Source organism: Candoia aspera, chromosome 2 (assembly GCF_035149785.1).
Source record: "Candoia aspera isolate rCanAsp1 chromosome 2, rCanAsp1.hap2, whole genome shotgun sequence".
In the NCBI taxonomy this organism is placed as follows: Eukaryota; Metazoa; Chordata; class Lepidosauria; order Squamata; family Boidae; genus Candoia; species Candoia aspera.
The window spans coordinates 195591486-195608812 of record NC_086154.1 but is presented as its reverse complement, the minus strand read 5'-3'; the positions used below and the strand labels follow the sequence as shown (position 1 = coordinate 195608812).

The window sequence follows — 17327 nt, the reverse complement described above, 5'->3', positions numbered from 1 at the left end:
TCTGATGGCTATCAAAGTCAGTTTGTTATCTGTCTGAGACTCTAGCAGTCATGGATGACAAGCACTTGACAAGCTACAATACCCATGATACAAGAGAAGCATTTGATAAAATGGCTCATCAACTTATACAGATTTAATTCAGGCTATTCCTTAAGGTTAGCATTTAGAGATGAAGTTGCCTAAGCCAGGGCAGGCTATTTTTATTCATTTAGCCCAACATTTATCTATTGGCAGTGGTTCTCTGGGGTCAGTCTTGTTGCCTCTGCAGATAACAAGCCAGTGGTACTTTTTAAGATGCTCCATTCTCTGCTAGGAAGAGATGGACCACAAAAATATCTGAACACTTGTGTGAAGAATTTTCTTGGCATCTGATAGATAAAATCACTTGATCTGCTAGGAGCTGGACTTTGATTGGGCATGCCTAGTTAACATGAATGAATCACCGTACTGCTCAGTTATTTGGGAAGAGTTAGAACCTGTAACTCCTGAGGAAGTAGAGAGGATCTTTGTGTCTGTTAGCCTGGTCATGTGATTGTTAGATCCATGTCACCTCCCAGGGGGTGACTTGTGATGGTGGCTTCATCTCGGAGGAAAGGGTTGGCTTCATCTGTCTTAAAGGAGATGGTGATAGGCCCCTTCTCAAGAAACCATTTGTAGACCAAACAGTCCTGGACAACTTTTGCCCAGTCTCCAAGCTATGCTCTCACTAGTACACTTCAAATACCAAACAGCTGTCTCACAGATGTGCTTTCTGCCACCACAGAACAAAAGATCTGATTTAAAGGCTTATATTACAAGCAATCAGACTTGGTCAAATATTAGTTCTTAACAGTACAATCAATCTGACAATGAAACTAATACCCTGAAAGGGTTTTGAGCTCTAGTGCTGATGGTCTTCATATGGCTGATATGTTCTAGCTCTGGATTTCATGAATCAAGTAAATTCTGACAGAATTTCATTGTATAGTACAAATAGGAGCCCTCTAGTGGCAAAAGACAATAGTTCAGCTTGTTTGGTTTATCTATTACCAGTAACAGTAATAGATTTGGTTTACCTATTACCAGGCCAATCTATTTGAATCTATTCAAATCTATTATGAAGAGCTGCCAATACTAACAATTAAAAATGCCTCTATAGATGAGGATGCCAAATAATTTATTTCCAGCTTAGTTTAGGTTAGTATAGATGTAACAAAACATTATTTAACACTACATTATTAAATTATAACAAGGTTCTTTTTCTATATGTGAGGAGAAAAACCTTAAGTAGAGGTCTTTGCTCTGCTTTGCTCAAGTCACAGTATGATTTTGGACTGTTCTCTTTTACTAAACTTTAAATATAGTATTCCTGTGTATGGAAGTCATGAAGCATTTTGACTTACTTAAAACTGGAAGCAAAAATTTCCATTTGCCTTCTCATGGATACTGTCCTAACAGTCAGGAACCACGATGAGACAAGGAATAGGTCTCTAGTGTTTTATTACTGCTACATTAGACAGAAAATCCTAACAAACTGAAGAAGCGTGGGAAAAACCCAGACAGATAAACCCCAAAAGTTAAGGCGGGTCTGATCTGTGTCTCTTTGAATGGCTGCTTAACTCCTCAGTACTACGCATGCGTTTTCCCCCCTGGATAGGGGCCCCCTCCTGCTCACCATCAGTACTCATGACAGATACCAAAGATATTGTAGTTGGAAATTGAAGCAAGTAAGCCTTAGATAAATTTGATTTTTACAGCAGAAAATCATGTTTTCCTATGATTTCTGAATAGTAACATAGAGAAATAAAAAATTATCCTAATCTACAAAGGCCCAATTCTCTTATACCAACATTCATGATAGCGCAGTAATATATACATACTCTGTATGTGTATTCAGTGTATAAATGAGATGCATTAATCTGAAAAAAATAATGAGCCTGATTTTTCTATATCTGACACAAGAAAAGATAACATAAAGAACACATGGGAATCCCATAAACTATAGCATTTCTAGATAAACCGAAATATTTTGAAGTGCTATTCGACCCACATTTTACCTTCCAATAATAGTTGTGTTACTCAGACCATAAACCTAATTCTGACATTAACATTTTCCTCCACAGTAAGAATATGGTGCCATTTGCCCTGGGAGAATGGGACTGAAAAGAAAAGAAAAGCTGTGGTTCCCCATGAGAATGGTATGAACAGTGTATGGAGAAGAAAACAGCATTGACATGTTCTTAAAATAAATACTGTGATATCTATTCCAAATAATACTTGGTAGAATTTCTGTCCCAGACATGCATTATATTCCCATTATAGGAATTGTTTTTTACTTTCATATTTTTGTCCATAAAGAGGAAATGAAATGCTAACCTAGCCTTATCTAGGAACTGTAATCTATGTAACCACCTTTCCTTTAAATAACTTTGCATATATTAGGTATATTTTCAAGTTCATTTGTCAAGTAGCAAAATGGAAGCCTTACATCTACAGCTCGTAGTTGTACGGTTGCAGCTTTATATTCAGCATCAAGCCTGTTCTTCTGAAAAGCAGCTGTTGTGTTCTGTAGGACCAAATTTGTTTTGTCTTCATTAAGGGTCATACAAGTCTGCAGAAAATAAGTGTAAATACTGTTTAGAAGAGTTTGCAAATGTTTCAAGCTTTGGAAAATTAGATATTCCAGTTACGTTACTCCACTTCATAAGAAATTTGATCTAATGTAGCTTTATCTGTATTAGATATTCATGGTTGCCTATCAGCTAGAACCTACCATTTTACTGAAACAAACATAACTCTTTTTTTCTTCTCTCTTCTGAAAATGCTTGTCCCACTTAACACTTCTTTAAAAGTATTCTCCCTCTCATGAATGCATCTGAATACTCATCAAGCAAAATGTTTTCCTCCAAAATCAATGACGTGCACATCAAAAAATCTTTTTCATTTCCCGATCCCATCTCACAGTACTTTAGAAATTACACTTCTCAAGTACAAGAATGCAAATAACAGAAAACAAAGAATCAGGTCCAGGAAGAAAAACTTCCAGGAAGAAGAGTATGAGGTGTGGGTTTTGTTTCATTTTGCTTTACTTTTTGTGCCTTCAAGTCAGTCTTGACTCCTGGCAACTGTCTGGACTAATCCCTACAGTTTTCCTGGCAAGGTTTTTTTGGAAGTGGTTTGCCATTGCCTCCTTCCTAGGGCTGAGAGAGAGTGACTGGCCCAAAGTCACTCAGCGGCTTTCATGCCTAAGATGGAACTAGAACTCACAGCCTCCCAGTTTCTAGCCTGATGCCGCTACACCAAACTGGCACTTAGTTTGTATGTAGTATTTATTTATTTATTTATCAAATTTCTATCACCGCCCATCTCTCCCGAAAAGGGGATTCTGGGCGGTTATGTATGAGTTGTATGAGTTACAACAGATGCAATGTGCATTCTCTGGCAAAGCTAGAAAGCTAAGGCTCCTCTTTCTACTGAATTTGGACTAGTGTACCTTTTGGACACATTTCTAAAAGAACAAATTACATTCAGCAGGAAACGGAAGTCTAAGAATTTCCTACAAATTTAGGAATTCTTCCTTCCTCCTTATAAATCATAAGAAGAAACCATTATTTTTATTTATCATGCTAATAGTACACTGACCTTACATTATCTTCACCTGTCATACCTGAGCCCATCTTGTTTTCCTTTTTCCCCTTGTCATTCTCTTTTTAGATATAAATAACTGACTACTCCTATCCATCCAATGAAACATGTTAGGGAAAGGAGAGAGCTGAGGTTACAGTCTGTTGTTCATTAAAAAATCAATAAACTTTTAAAGAGGTTTGAAAAAGAGGCAGGAAGGCTCATTCTCTCTGTATTAATATAAAACATTCTACATTGCAAGTTGTAAGGGAGAGCCATAGCTTAGTAGTAGAGTACTTGCTACGCATGTTGAATTTCCAGCTTCTCCAGACAGGGCTGCAAAAACTATAGCCTGCTATCAGGGAAAATGGCTGTCAGAAAGTAGTGAAAATATTGGGCTAAATGGATTACGTGGCCTGGCTCATTATAAGGCAGCTTCCTATAGTTTTATCACAACGCTTGTGCTGGGCTGAAATCAGTGTTAAGAACAGAACACTGTTTTATTTGTTGAAGATACTCAGTTTATTTGCTGAAGATATTCAGCTATCTGACTTTCGGCCAGGCAAAGTAATTCTCTCTTTCAAATTTGCAAAACCACCCAAACATCACTTTGTGACACAGGTCTCAATGGGCAAATTAGTTAAATTTGGGGAACATCTGTGCTGTTGTAATACAAATACTGGGGTTCAGATCAACAGCAGGACTTAATAATTGAAGTGAATTTACCTAATGCTTATCACATGGCAATTAAAATATGATGAATCACATGTTGAATAACCATCATTAATCAAAAGCATTTATATTATTGAATGTCACTTCATGTAATACTTCTAAACGGAAAGCAGTAAGGGACAAGAAATTAAGAGATGAAATGTTAACTGTTAATATTAACAGTTAAATATTATACATGATCAATGCATGTACCAATCACCACATAAAATAGCAAATTTTGTGGTGGAGGAATGAATGTTTTTATAATACACAATTGCATTAACAGTAGTCTTTTCTTTTAAAAAAAACCAGTGTTTACCTTTATTAGCTGCATAAAATCAGTTACAAGTTTTACTTTCTGGGTGTTAAGTTTTACTATTTTAGCATTTGCTTGCTCAGATTCTTCTTCCAGATTGATGGCATCTTGTTCCATCTGTCTTAGACTGTATAAAAAAGATTTACGAGCAATGCTTTGAAAATAATTATTACATTCTCAGTTCAACATTATACAAGCATGTTTCAGGGATATTTTGGAAAACTAGAAAGCAGGATTGCTACTTTGAAAGTAGAAAATCATCATCATCAGAATATGCTGTACAGGTGAGGTGACCCTAGAAACCCCCAAATATTAGTTTAACACAATCTACAGATTGCACAACACAACTCTAATTCTCAATAATGCCTTTAACAGATCTATCCTATCACTGTTTCATCAACTAGGTGAGACTCGTTTAAAACTAATAGCACAGGTTTTTCCACCTAGACAACATAACAATATAAGACATCCTTGTCTCAATTCCTCAAACTGTACAGTATTCAGTGAACTTTTATACATGTTTAGGCTTGGATTAAGTATCACAGCAAAAACATTTTTAAAAAATAAAAAATAAAATTACATACTATATTAGCTAGAAGGTTAGTTATCCTGTCATAGTTAAAATCGCAAGGACCGTTGCTATAATGTAATGGTTCTTAAACTGTCTGCCCCAATTACCCCTTTTCCCTGTCTCAAATAATGCCATTACCCCACCCCCACCAAAAAAACCAACCCAAAACCCAGATCCTGTTGTTTTACACAAGTGTTTTGGCAGGGACAACTCCCACATTGGATCCTTGATTCACAAACAAGCAATTACAAATTGCTCCGTCACCCCTAGGATATGCCCAAATTATTCCCTTGGGGTAGGCTGACCATACGTCCCGTTCTGAACAGGACAGTCCCGTTTTTTTAACATTTCCAGACCATCCCATCGTTTTAATATAAATGTCCATTTTGTCCCGTTTTCTTAAAAACCTTACTTAAAAATTTGAAAGTTCGGGCGAACCTGTCAGAATGCAGTCTGACTTTGAGTGAAAGGAAGGGGAGCTCAGCAGAAACGGCGGGAAAAAAGCCGCAGAGCTCAACCCAGCAGGAAACCTAAAAAGAAAAAAACACAATCAGCTGATAGGTGGTGATCAAAGGAACAGCCGACTGGCTCCTGCCTTGAAATGGCAGGAAGAAAAGAACGTAAAAGAACAGCTAGAGGAGGAACGGCTTGTTGGGGACAACTGTTCACTAGACTCTCCAGCCCAGCCTTGCCTCTCGCAAATGAAGGAATCCGAAGATTCCCAGCCCAAGAAAACTGGAGAAGTTCCTGCCTGCCAATCCAGCCCGTCACCCAGCCCTGCCCCATTTTGCCATCCCAATGTCCCGTTTTTGTCTCAAGGAAATATGATCAGCCTACCTTGGGGTAATCACTGCCAGTCTAAGAATCACTGTCTTTATATATAAAGACATGCAAGTGGAATACTTTCTCTCCATTTGAGGAGCTCTTTTGGAGAATAAGAGAAATCCAGCTAAGAGCACAAATTATGAAAGGGGCTGTGGAGAGAATTTGATGGAAACTAAGGAAATTTATCTTGTATAAACAGAATTATCTTACTTAAGTGGGAATGACTGAAGCAACTACTTATCTGTAACAACTTTAAAATAACTGAAAAGATGGAAGTACTTAAATTTAGGTGACTTCTGTCCAGGTATTTTTTTCCAACATATTTTAAAGCCAATACACATATAAGATGATAAGCACCAGAGTTGTAGTAAAGCTGTTACAGAGACACAAAATGCTGAAATGGATTTTTATTACAACCATTTTATTGTCATCTACTATCCCTCATGTATTCAGACTTCCCTCCCCTATCAGATTAGCTGCAATATAACAGTAGCTGGGGCGAGAAAGTGGGGGGAGGCTGGATTTTCCCTGGAATAATGCATTTTCCCAAACTATCTCTGTTATGGGCAGCGCTGGGCTTCAGAGTTTAGCGTCCGTGGTCCAGACAACAGATTTCATGATGCTGGCAACTGTGACTGGCATCTTCTAAACCCTGAAGCCCAACACTGCCCAAAAGATACCAGCCGTAAAAGCCTACATCAGTATATCTCTGTTATCACGCAAAGCCTTTTGAGGTGGCTTAACAGGGATTAAGAACTGTAAGACCTGCCATTTACAGACATGAAAGCTGCTGGAAGTGGCTGTACTGTGTTCTTCTCTTTCTCTTTTTCATATGATCTTCCTGACCAATGCAAAAGAACAGCTGGCTCGTATACTCTTTTCTATATACTCCCTTCTCATGCCCTATTGGGCTATCTTGTCATTGTTTCTTTTCTACCATGTAAGAATTTGTATGTTTTATTTGACTGCTGTTTTAGTGTGAGGAATAAAGAAGATACTATGTTTCTGTCTGAGTTTTCTTCAAGAGTTTGTTAAATGTTATATTCACCTATCTAGTCTTGCAGCTTGTGTGCTACTGTCTTAAATTACCTGGAAGTTATTTTAGAAAATCTACAAGTACTCTACAATCCATTATAAACAGTTCAAAGTGAACAATTACTGGCCCAAGGTCATCCAGCAGCTATGCTTCAAGATACGTATCTCAAAGCAAAACTGGCAGTAACCTCTGAAACCAGTAGTACTGCCTACTACAAATTCAGCAATCACTGGCAGTGCCTGCACCATCTTTTTTGCCAGTTGGGACTCTTGTCCAATTGGACCAGACAGACCAGTCACATACTGTATCTGGATCAATGGGCCAGGGATGTGAAGCAATACATTAACCACTCTAGTGATTTTTCCCAATTCTATTCTATCACAGCCAGCTGATGGTAATAAATGGACTGTTATGCTATGTGCCATTGTTCTTTGGGCATGAGATGTATATATGTATATATACTCTTACAAATAAATATTTGTAGTGTATATATTTACTGATTAGATTTATAACCTGCATTTCCTCCTGGATGACAAACAGCCTTCATTTTATCCCCACAATAAGCACCTTGTGGGGAAGGCTGGGCGAAGAGAGAAAGACAGACCCAAAGTTGCCCATGGAGTTCCCATGGAAGGAAGTGCTTTAGCAAAAGCAAAAGCCAAACAGTGAATGGTGCTGAAGGGAAGAAGCAATCAAGGAAAAATAATTGAAGGGAATCAGTAAATCAAAGGGAAAATATGTAACTATAACCTAACTTAGTAATATTTGTATTTCAGTTTTAACAGTCTCCTTGTAAGATTTTGTTTTCCAATAAAGGAAACAGAACCACTGCTCTATCAATTCATCATCATAAAGCTGTGGCAGTCACCTCTTTTCCCAGAAGGCTTTTTTAATGGGGATAAGAACTGGATGATGTTTTGCTTTGGTTTTCCTAAATTCTACTTTTTTACCTAGATTTTTAAATAATTTTATATCATATTTAAAATGCATACCTATCATATTTCACACTAATTTTTGATTCTAATTGCTTCCTTTTGTCTTTCCGTTCCACGAGTTCCTTTTTCTGTTGACGGAGTTGATTGTCTCTGCATTCCAGGCATTTCTGCTTTTCAGAGAGTAATGCCATTTGAGAAACCAATGATTGCAATTGCCTGTTAATTTCCTGAAATAAATAGCATAGAAGAAAAATCCCATTTTACAGTGCAATCTTACTAAGGATGTTTGCACTGACTGCTTTAAATTATACATATTCTACACTCATGTTCAATAAAGTAACAATTTACTGTTTGGATTCAAGTAAACAGCTCTCTTCTTTACAGTAACAAATATATAAAAAATTCCCTTCTCACCCATATAGATGGTATGTGTCTTCCTCAACCTCAGGTCCTCTACCAGAGGCCTGGGAATTTGAGGGTTCTGCGCAGTATCTTGGCTGTTCCTAGCACTGCACTCTTCTGGACAGAGCTCTGATGTTGCTCCTGGGATCTGTTGGAGCCACTCTCCCAGCTTGGGTTTCACAGCCCCAAGTGCCCCTACCACCACTGGGACCACTTTGGCCTTCACTTTCCACATCCTCCCTAGTTCCTCCTTCAGGCCCTGGTACCTCTCCAGCTTCTCATACTCCTTCTTCCTGATGTTGCTGTCACTTGGCACCGCTACATCTATCACCACTGCTGTCTTCTGGTCCTTGTTTATTACCACAATGTTCGGTTGACTGGCCAGTACCTGCCTGTCAGGTACTGGCCAATCAACTGTAGGGATGGATGGATGGATATATAGACAGACAGACAGACAGACAGATATTGGACAGAGGCTTTTCTATTAACAATATAACTATGCAGCTAATCAAAATTAAGTTCCACTCAGTTCAGTACTCTGTAGGTATTACTCCTAAGTAAGATATAAAGAAGTGCAGCCTTAGTTTATTAACTTATTGACCTACTGAATTACCCTCCCGCATTAATCACCTTTTGGATCATATGTGTTACTTAAACTTCAGCTGCCTACCCAAAAATTTTCTCCTACATACTACCTTTCTATCAATAAAATAGATCATTCTTCAATTATTACATATTCTTGGTAATCTAAGAATTTTAGCAATCTGTTTAGTTGTGGAGTCCTTGATGCTGAGTTTGATTGCTTGCTTGCAGACATTTCCTTACTCGACTAGGTAACATCATCAACCCTGAGCTACATATATTCTTTTCTATTGGCAGATATTTAGTTATTTTACTATCAGACTACCCACATACATTGTTTTTAAAAACTAGCACTAGCTTTATAATGGATATACGCCCAGTATCTCCTCTATCTCTAGGCTCCAAGATTCTCAAGTGAAGTTCTACCCTGGCTACCATAAATAAGCTCTCAGAAATGTACTAATTGCTATACAATAAAGAGTTACAGTGAAGAACAACAAAATGGATTTAAAATCTAAAATTCATAACCCAAACAAGATTGGCAGTATATTTTCAAAACAATAGTGACTACTAGAAGCCATTAGGTTGTAATGATTTGATTCATAGTAAGGAGAAGATATTGCTAATAACTGAAAGAAAGAAAGAGTATGACAGCACTTTTCCAAATCTAAGTGTGAAAACAGAGAGAAGGGAAGTAGATCGGCACATTGATTTATTTATGAAGGAGTGATATTTGAACCTGGACAGTTTGTCAGGTCTCATTGCTATTTACAAGACAAAGGTATGACTGAACATGAAAAATAAGCTAGTTTAAAGGTACCCTCTTGTGAAAATATTCTGCCCTATCTTGACAGAATTTATATGTTGCATCTGTTTTCTTGTTCTTCACTGTAACACATGATTATATCATCATTAGTACTACCTATAATAGACTTTTTACATCTCTCCTGTGGCTTGTCATTCTGTGTCATTACATACTAAATATGTGCTTTTTCTTGCTGTGACTATTCTGGATATGCCACGATTTTCAGAAGCAAGGTATATATGACTTTTTCTATAGTGGCACATTTTCTGGAGCTTTGCTCAGAGAAACTATAGACTCAGCTCATGTATGAAAAGATTAAAAAATTTTCCATTCCAGAAGAGAATTAACTAATACTGTGGCTGTGGTTATTTTTGCCTTTTTTATCAGTGATTTTCATATGAACACTGAAATTGTGAGCTGCCTTGAAAGGAATAAAAATAAATGAACTTGTCTTCTGCAAATTATCTGTAGGAACAGTGACTCACTCAACCACATAAGTTCCTTATATATTAATGTAATAATTGGGGGAATTGCATTTGGAAACTTGGATTGGCAAGTTTTACAGCACCAGGAGAGTTTTCTTCAATTCTTAGTGAAAGAAATTTTAAATACAAGTTTAAGGATTTTTTTTTAAATTGGGGGAGGGGGAATAAACAGCAAAAGGGTGATTAAAACTTTAATTTTAGAAAGTTACAAATCAACTAAGGGTCCAGATAAATTTTTAATAATATTTTGGAATTAAGAATTCTTCCTGTGGGAAAATGTTTTTGATTTGAATTCTTTAAAAAAAATGATAGGATGAGACTTCGAAGGTTGGACACTAGAGGGAACTAGAAGGAACTAAAGACTGCAGTTAAAGGAGAAGAACACTTAAATTTGATTTACTAATACACAATGGAGCAAAATATTTTAACATTGGACATTTGAAAGGTATTTCTGTATAATGGACCCAGAAATTGATTTTAAGAATATCTGCCTCTATTGATAGACTGTGTTTAAAAGATATTATAACAAGTTTTACCTGATAAAACAGACTGATCCAACAGTAGATTTAAAAATGACAGGCTACAAGAATGACATAGAAAAAGATGCTAACCTGGATAATTTTCCTATATTGGATTTACAAAAGAGGCTTGTTAAAGCTTTGAAGGATTTTCTGAGAAGGGACAAAGAAGCATTGAAAAGAAATCAAGTTTTAGGACATTATTTGAAGGGACTAAAGATCAAGATTGTTAAAAGTAAAAGGAAAGAATATAAAGTTGATTAATTTGATCAAGGTTAAAATAGATATATTTTTATCTCTGGTAACCCTTAATGGACTGAACAACGAGGCTTTAAGGATTTGTTTATAGATAAGAGATGGGATATGGGAAGAACAGATCCTTTGCTGTATTTCAAGAGAAGGTGTAAAGTTACTAAAATTGTTTATACTCTTGATGAAGGGGGAACTCATTTCTTTATATATTTATTTTCTTTTTCTTTACTATATTCTTATTTTTCCTTTCTTTTCTATTTCTTTTTCTTTTCTGCACCTTTTCTTTTTTTTCTTTTTTTTAGTTTGTATTAGTTTTTTATCATTGTAGTTGTAATTTTTAATAAAATTACTATTTAAAAAAAGGAAATGCTGCATAACATAGATATAAAAAAACAGGAATTGCTAAAGTCAAAGACATTTTAGAATTAAAAACTCCAAAAACTTCAAATAAAACTGGAATCTTGCTTTTCTGAAGCATTTCATAAATTAACTTACGCTTTTTTTATCTTCTAACTGTCTTCTTTTATCGGCATCCACTGTAACAGTAAGAAACTGTGCTGGCCTTAATGATGTGTTAGTGGAAACAGCTTGACCTGTGTAACTGGATATTTTTACTACGTACTTTTCTTCTGCTGTGTAGATGTGTCTAAGTTTTGTTTCCTTTATCACCTGTACATGAAAAAGTGAAAAAGTGAACACTGTATGAAGTAGAAAAGTCATTTGCAGCTCCAGGGGGTCTATCTGCTGCCAGCTGAAGAGGTTCCTGGCAAGATGAAAGAGGTGGATGTTATATCTTTCTTTCTTTGTTACTCTCTTAATATTTAGTCAATAAAAAATTTTTTGGCATTTCACCATGGTTTGAGTTTCTGAATCCTAAAGAACCCGTTGTCTCCCAGCTGGCAACACATGTGTTCAGGAACACGTCTCACCCTTTCAATCATATTCTTAGTCTTCTCTGTTCCTACAGGGACCTCATGAATATGATATTGACGACATAGGTAACTTATCACAGGGTGGGGAGCATCAAATAACTCTCGTAAGTAAGAGAAACATCCATACCGGCTGAAAAAAAGAAAGAAAGAGAAGCAGCTAGATAGCTTTTTTGTCACCGTTAATACACACATTCCCTAAGCAATGAGGCTGAGATGGAAATGTGGACATGAGGTATCTTACATTACTGAAATAAAAAATAAAGTTTATGCAGTACAAAAACAAAGTGGTATAAGTTTATCAGAACTGTAATTATAGCAATTATAATAGTAATTATATGTGTTGATTAAAATCAAATAATGATTTTATTTACAAGTTAGAAGCTATGTTACCAAGTAAAAAAACCATCCTTTAATTACAAAAGAGAACAACAGTAGAAAGAAAGGTACAGTACCATTCTTGGAATATTTATAGACAGTGAATAAGCAAGTAGAAATAAAAAGCCATAAAAGAGAAAACCACCAAGTTAAACACTGTATTATTGTTTTTACAAAGTAACTTGTGTTAATTTATACAATGTATAATTTTTACATAGGGCTGTAATACTTACTACAGTTCTTCAATTGGTTTTGAAGGTCTTTTTTCAGCATGTGATTCACTAGGTGCACATACAGCATTCACTTTTAGTTTGTGATTATCACGCATCTAAATTAGGTTGCACCAATAAAGAAAACATGAATTCATTTATCTTAAACTAATAAACATTTGATTATTACAGTGTATAATACTGCCTTCTGAGTCTTAAGAATAAAGATATTCTTTCTCCATTGCCACTGTATACAGGTAGTCCTCACTTACCGACTGTTTCATTTAGTGACTGTTCGAAGTTACTGTATGATGATGTAAAGGAAAAAAAAAAAGCTTTGCATCCAATCCTCACATTTACAACCATTGCTACGTCCCGCAGCCATGTGATCACCATTCAGGCACTTCGCAGCCGGGGTGCATTTATGACCATTGCAGCACCCTGCAGTCACGTGATCACTATTCATGTGCTTCACAACTGGTTCTGATAAGCAGAGTTAATAGAGAACATGGACGTAAAATCTCAAGTCGCTATCACATGATGTCTTGCTTAATGATCATGGAGATTCATATAACGACCAAATTACAAGTGAGGTCATAAGCACATTGCAATCATGTGATGTTTCGCTTAGTGACCATGGTGCTTGGTGATGGAGTTGCCAGTCCCAATTGTGGTCATTAAGTGAGGACTACCTGTATAAGATAATTAAGTTGCTAAATTCTATGCATCTTTTTCCTTTCTTTTCAACAGGTAGAATTATTAACAAAAAAACTGATTCACAAAGTATTTGAGAATTACTATAAACCCTACATCAGAAATAGCATTTTTTCATCTATTAAGGAGAGAGTTCTATTAAGACTGGAGACCTGCTTTAGAACAGTATTCATAAAATGGTCCATAACTTGAACAAAAACCAATAATGTTTAAATATCCATTTAAAAAGCTACTGCAATCTTAGAATTAGTAAAAACATAGCCTATCAGAATACAGGAAATAGGTTCTACTTTATTCTGTGTTAAATGAGTCATATGTCAAGAAATGCATACAGTTCTGAATGCAAACATTTTAAGAAGAGTATCCACTTGTCTGACAAAGCTGGAAACAAGCAATCTAAAAAGTAGTTGAGAAGAGCTGAAAGTCTGAAATGCAAAAGGTGGAAGAGAGTTATTCTATGCTGTTGCAGAAGGCAAGACCAGAACTGAAGAGCTGGAATTGCAGAAGAAAATTTGAGTAAACATTAGAAGAAACCTCCTGACATTAAGAGTTGTAGAGCAATGAAATAGGTTACCTCTGGAGATGGTGGACTCTGCTACATTGACAGTATTAAAGAAGAGGCTGCGTCTTGCACCAAGCAAGAATCTGTATTAGAACAAAGTTAGTGAATGGCTGCCTTCTATATATTGCTGAACTACAACTCCAAGTATCTCTCTTTACTGGCCACCTGGCTGGAGATTCTGGTAGTGTCTAACTTACAATCTTTGAATTATTTATGGGCCACTCAAAGCAAGGTGATTATTCTAAACATGAAATTGGTGTTAGCTAAATTAACTTCGTATGAGAGTAAGGAAATTGAGAATGAAACCTTATCTTTTGTGTGTGTGTGTGTACGTGTGTCTCTCTCACTTTGGTGAGTATCAAAGCTACTGTCCTGGATGAGACCCAGAGCATCCAGGAGTACATCAGTAAGATGGCACCTAAAGATGAATTGCTGAGAGAATGCCTGAGGCAGCAGCATACATGGGATGAAGATCAAGCAGAGTAAGTGCCATGGCAAGACAAGACTCTGCATGGGATGCACCATCTGAGGTGGCTGATGTTGGGAAATCCTACCAATGGCTGATGTCAGCCCCAATCCAAAAACAACCAAGAATCAGTCCAGCCAAACTTTAGTTCTTTATTTGCTAACACCGTACAGACAGAATCTTGCCAGACTAAAGCAACTCTACCTAACCTCAGGGGAAATAACCTGGGAAAGCTCTAGGGTGGGGTTATTCTGAATCTCTTGGTTTTCCCACAACTGCCCCCTGGACTTTGTTTCCTTTTATTTCTTTCTCCTTCTTGGAATGCGCTCCCTCTTTCCTGAGAACCAGCGGCACTGCCGAAATCCACATCTGGAAAGGTCTGGACTAAAAGCAGCACAAGAACAGGCACTAAGCACCAGATCCATAGAAGTAGGGGTCTACCACACTAGACAGGACGCGAGGTGCAGACTGTTCAGAGAGACCTCAGAGAAAGTCCAACACATAGTGGCAGGGTGTAAGGTGCAGGCAGGAACAGCATACACTGAGCAGCACAACCAAGTAGCTGGCATTGTGTACAGGAACATCTGCACAGTGTATGGGCTAGACCCTCCACAGAAGGTTGTCGAGAATAACAGGGCTAAGATCCTGTGGGACTTCCAGATCCAGACGGACAGGCAGGTACTGGCCAATCAACCAGACATCATGGTGGTAGACAAGGACCAGAAGACAGCGGTGATGATAGATGTAGCGGTGCCAAGTGACAGCAACATCAGGAAGAAGGAGTATGAGAAGCTGAGGAGGTACCAGGGCCTGAAGGAGGAACTAGAGAGGATGTGGAAAGTGAAGGCCAAAGTGGTCCCAGTGGTGGTAGGGGCGCTTGGGGCTGTGAAACCCAAGCTGGGAGAGTGGCTCCATCAGATCCCAGGAGCAACATCAGAGCTCTGTCCAGAAGAGTGCAGTGCTAGGAACAGCTAAGATACTGCGCAGAACCCTCAAATTCCCAGGCCTCTGGTAGAGGATCTGAGGTTGATGAAGACACACACCACCACCCACAAGGGTGAGAAGGGAATTATATCCTTAGAAGCAAGATCCACTGTATTCAGTGGTATAAATAGGAATAAAGCCAGAAGCCTCAAATATTCATCTTTATTGCTAAACAGAATAGATCACCTCCATCCTACTTGCTCAACTAGGTAATTTCTAAAATATATTATTATATCACACATCTCTCTTGGCTGATAGGTGGAAATGCTATTTAATTAAGCATTCTTAGTGCTATTATAATGACAGTAATGACATACAGTGCTGGCTGCTACACAGCCTACTTATTATTAAGTCTACACCAGCAGTTTCTAATCATATGACTAGGTCTTTACCTCTTTTAAAAACATTTCCATATCTTCCTTCATTTCAAAGACAAAGGCCTTCATATCATTAAGAGAAATGTGATTTTCTATATATTTAGCATGTTTATTATCTTTCATACTGATCTGTGTAAGAAGAAATTAGAGTTACAAAAGGAATTGCATTTAAAAAATCCAAAAATCCTGGATTTACAAATATTGTACACCATTCCCTCCACATAAGATGCTCATGCAGAACAATCATTTGTTACTGTAAAGGACTACAACACAACTTTGGCTGTACAGAGCAGAAAGTCAACTTGAAGGGCCCTCACATAACAGTGGAACCACTTCTCCAACAAGTCTTATACTGAATAGTATCCATTAAGGAAAATTGTTATATTTCATATACATCACAACATGAATGCAATAATTCACACCTGAAGCACTCAACAGGTCAGGATATGTAAGCATATTATTATTACCTTGACATAATAAGCATCATACAACCTCAAAATTAAATAATTAAAAAATGTTAATATATCACAATTTTGACATTCTCAAAGAGAAACCACCACTCAAAATAACTGATTTCAGCTCTGATCCAGAATTAGCTGTAGAAACAAAGTTACTAAAGAGGTCACAAATCATGTTTACAGCTATGAAACAGTTTTCATTTCAGCCCAAGATATGTTTCTGGAAGGCTCTTAAACCTCAGTGATGGGTATGAACAAATGAAAAATAATTTTGCAACTGGAGGAGCCCACAAGAGATTTTTTATGCATACCTCTTTATTCACAGGTATATAATAAAGCACCAGAATAAAAATCTTTGGAATAAAATATTCTCTATTTCTTGTACTTAAATTCCACGAGACAAATTATATCCACACAGCTAACTTAAGATGTCAAAATATACATATCCCAGTTCACATTAAAATAATAGATTCTTTAGGAAAGGTTTAAAAATAAGATTACAATAGAAGTAACAATTAAACGGTAGTAATAATACTGAAGTGAGTCAGCTTACTGAAAGCAACACAGGGTCACAGACACTTCTTTTAAATCGGTCTCTGTTCTGTCTTAGCCACATAAGAGCACTGTGTGTGTCTTGGAATCTCCCTTTAAGCTTCTCTTCCTTCATATTCATCAGATTTTCAAACTGAGCAATGCGGTCTGTTATACCTATAATTTTAATAATACCCGAAATATTTACTGTAATTTATTATCACAAATATAGGCATTCATTTTATTAACGGACTAAGAAGATGGATACTTAATTGGATACGTTTCTTCTCTTCCGACAGAGGCTAATGTTTGCAAGAACTTAATGGAGACTTATGAACAATTCCTGTGAGATGTTCCACCAAGAGTTCCTGAATCTCCACCAGAAAACAAGCCAAATGTATAATGACTGCGATTCACAAGATGTCTAAGAAGCTAGCTCTCATAGCAAGAGCCACCCTTCGCCTCTACACCAATCTTTCTGTTAGTAGAGAATTAGACAAAATTCAAAGATGCATTTACATGCTTAGAAGGGCTTTAAAACCCCTTCCCCAAAGCTGTTCTCCAACACCTGGCAAGTCTTAGAATAAGAATGTACCATAAAGAGCTATAATGTGAAAATTAAATGTTGAAGAAATTCTGGGAGAAATGCTTGGTTGATGCCAGAATCCAAAGTTTGCA

At 37.0% G+C, this 17327-nt stretch overlaps 1 protein-coding gene across 2 annotated transcripts in view; it reads right to left on the bottom strand.

Annotated features, from left to right (window-relative positions):
• SMC5 (structural maintenance of chromosomes 5) overlaps positions 1-17327 on the bottom strand; it is a 52223-nt gene that overhangs the window by 15744 nt on the left and 19152 nt on the right. For both annotated transcript variants that reach the window (XM_063295142.1, XM_063295143.1), the window contains 8 exons: positions 16672-16826; positions 15676-15789; positions 12582-12676; positions 11971-12103; positions 11537-11710; positions 8055-8224; positions 4634-4757; positions 2468-2590 (listed from right to left, as the gene is read on the bottom strand). In XM_063295142.1, the coding sequence (XP_063151212.1) occupies positions 2468-2590; positions 4634-4757; positions 8055-8224; positions 11537-11710; positions 11971-12103; positions 12582-12676; positions 15676-15789; positions 16672-16826 (1088 nt within the window). The remainder of the gene's footprint in view (positions 1-2467; positions 2591-4633; positions 4758-8054; positions 8225-11536; positions 11711-11970; positions 12104-12581; positions 12677-15675; positions 15790-16671; positions 16827-17327) is intronic.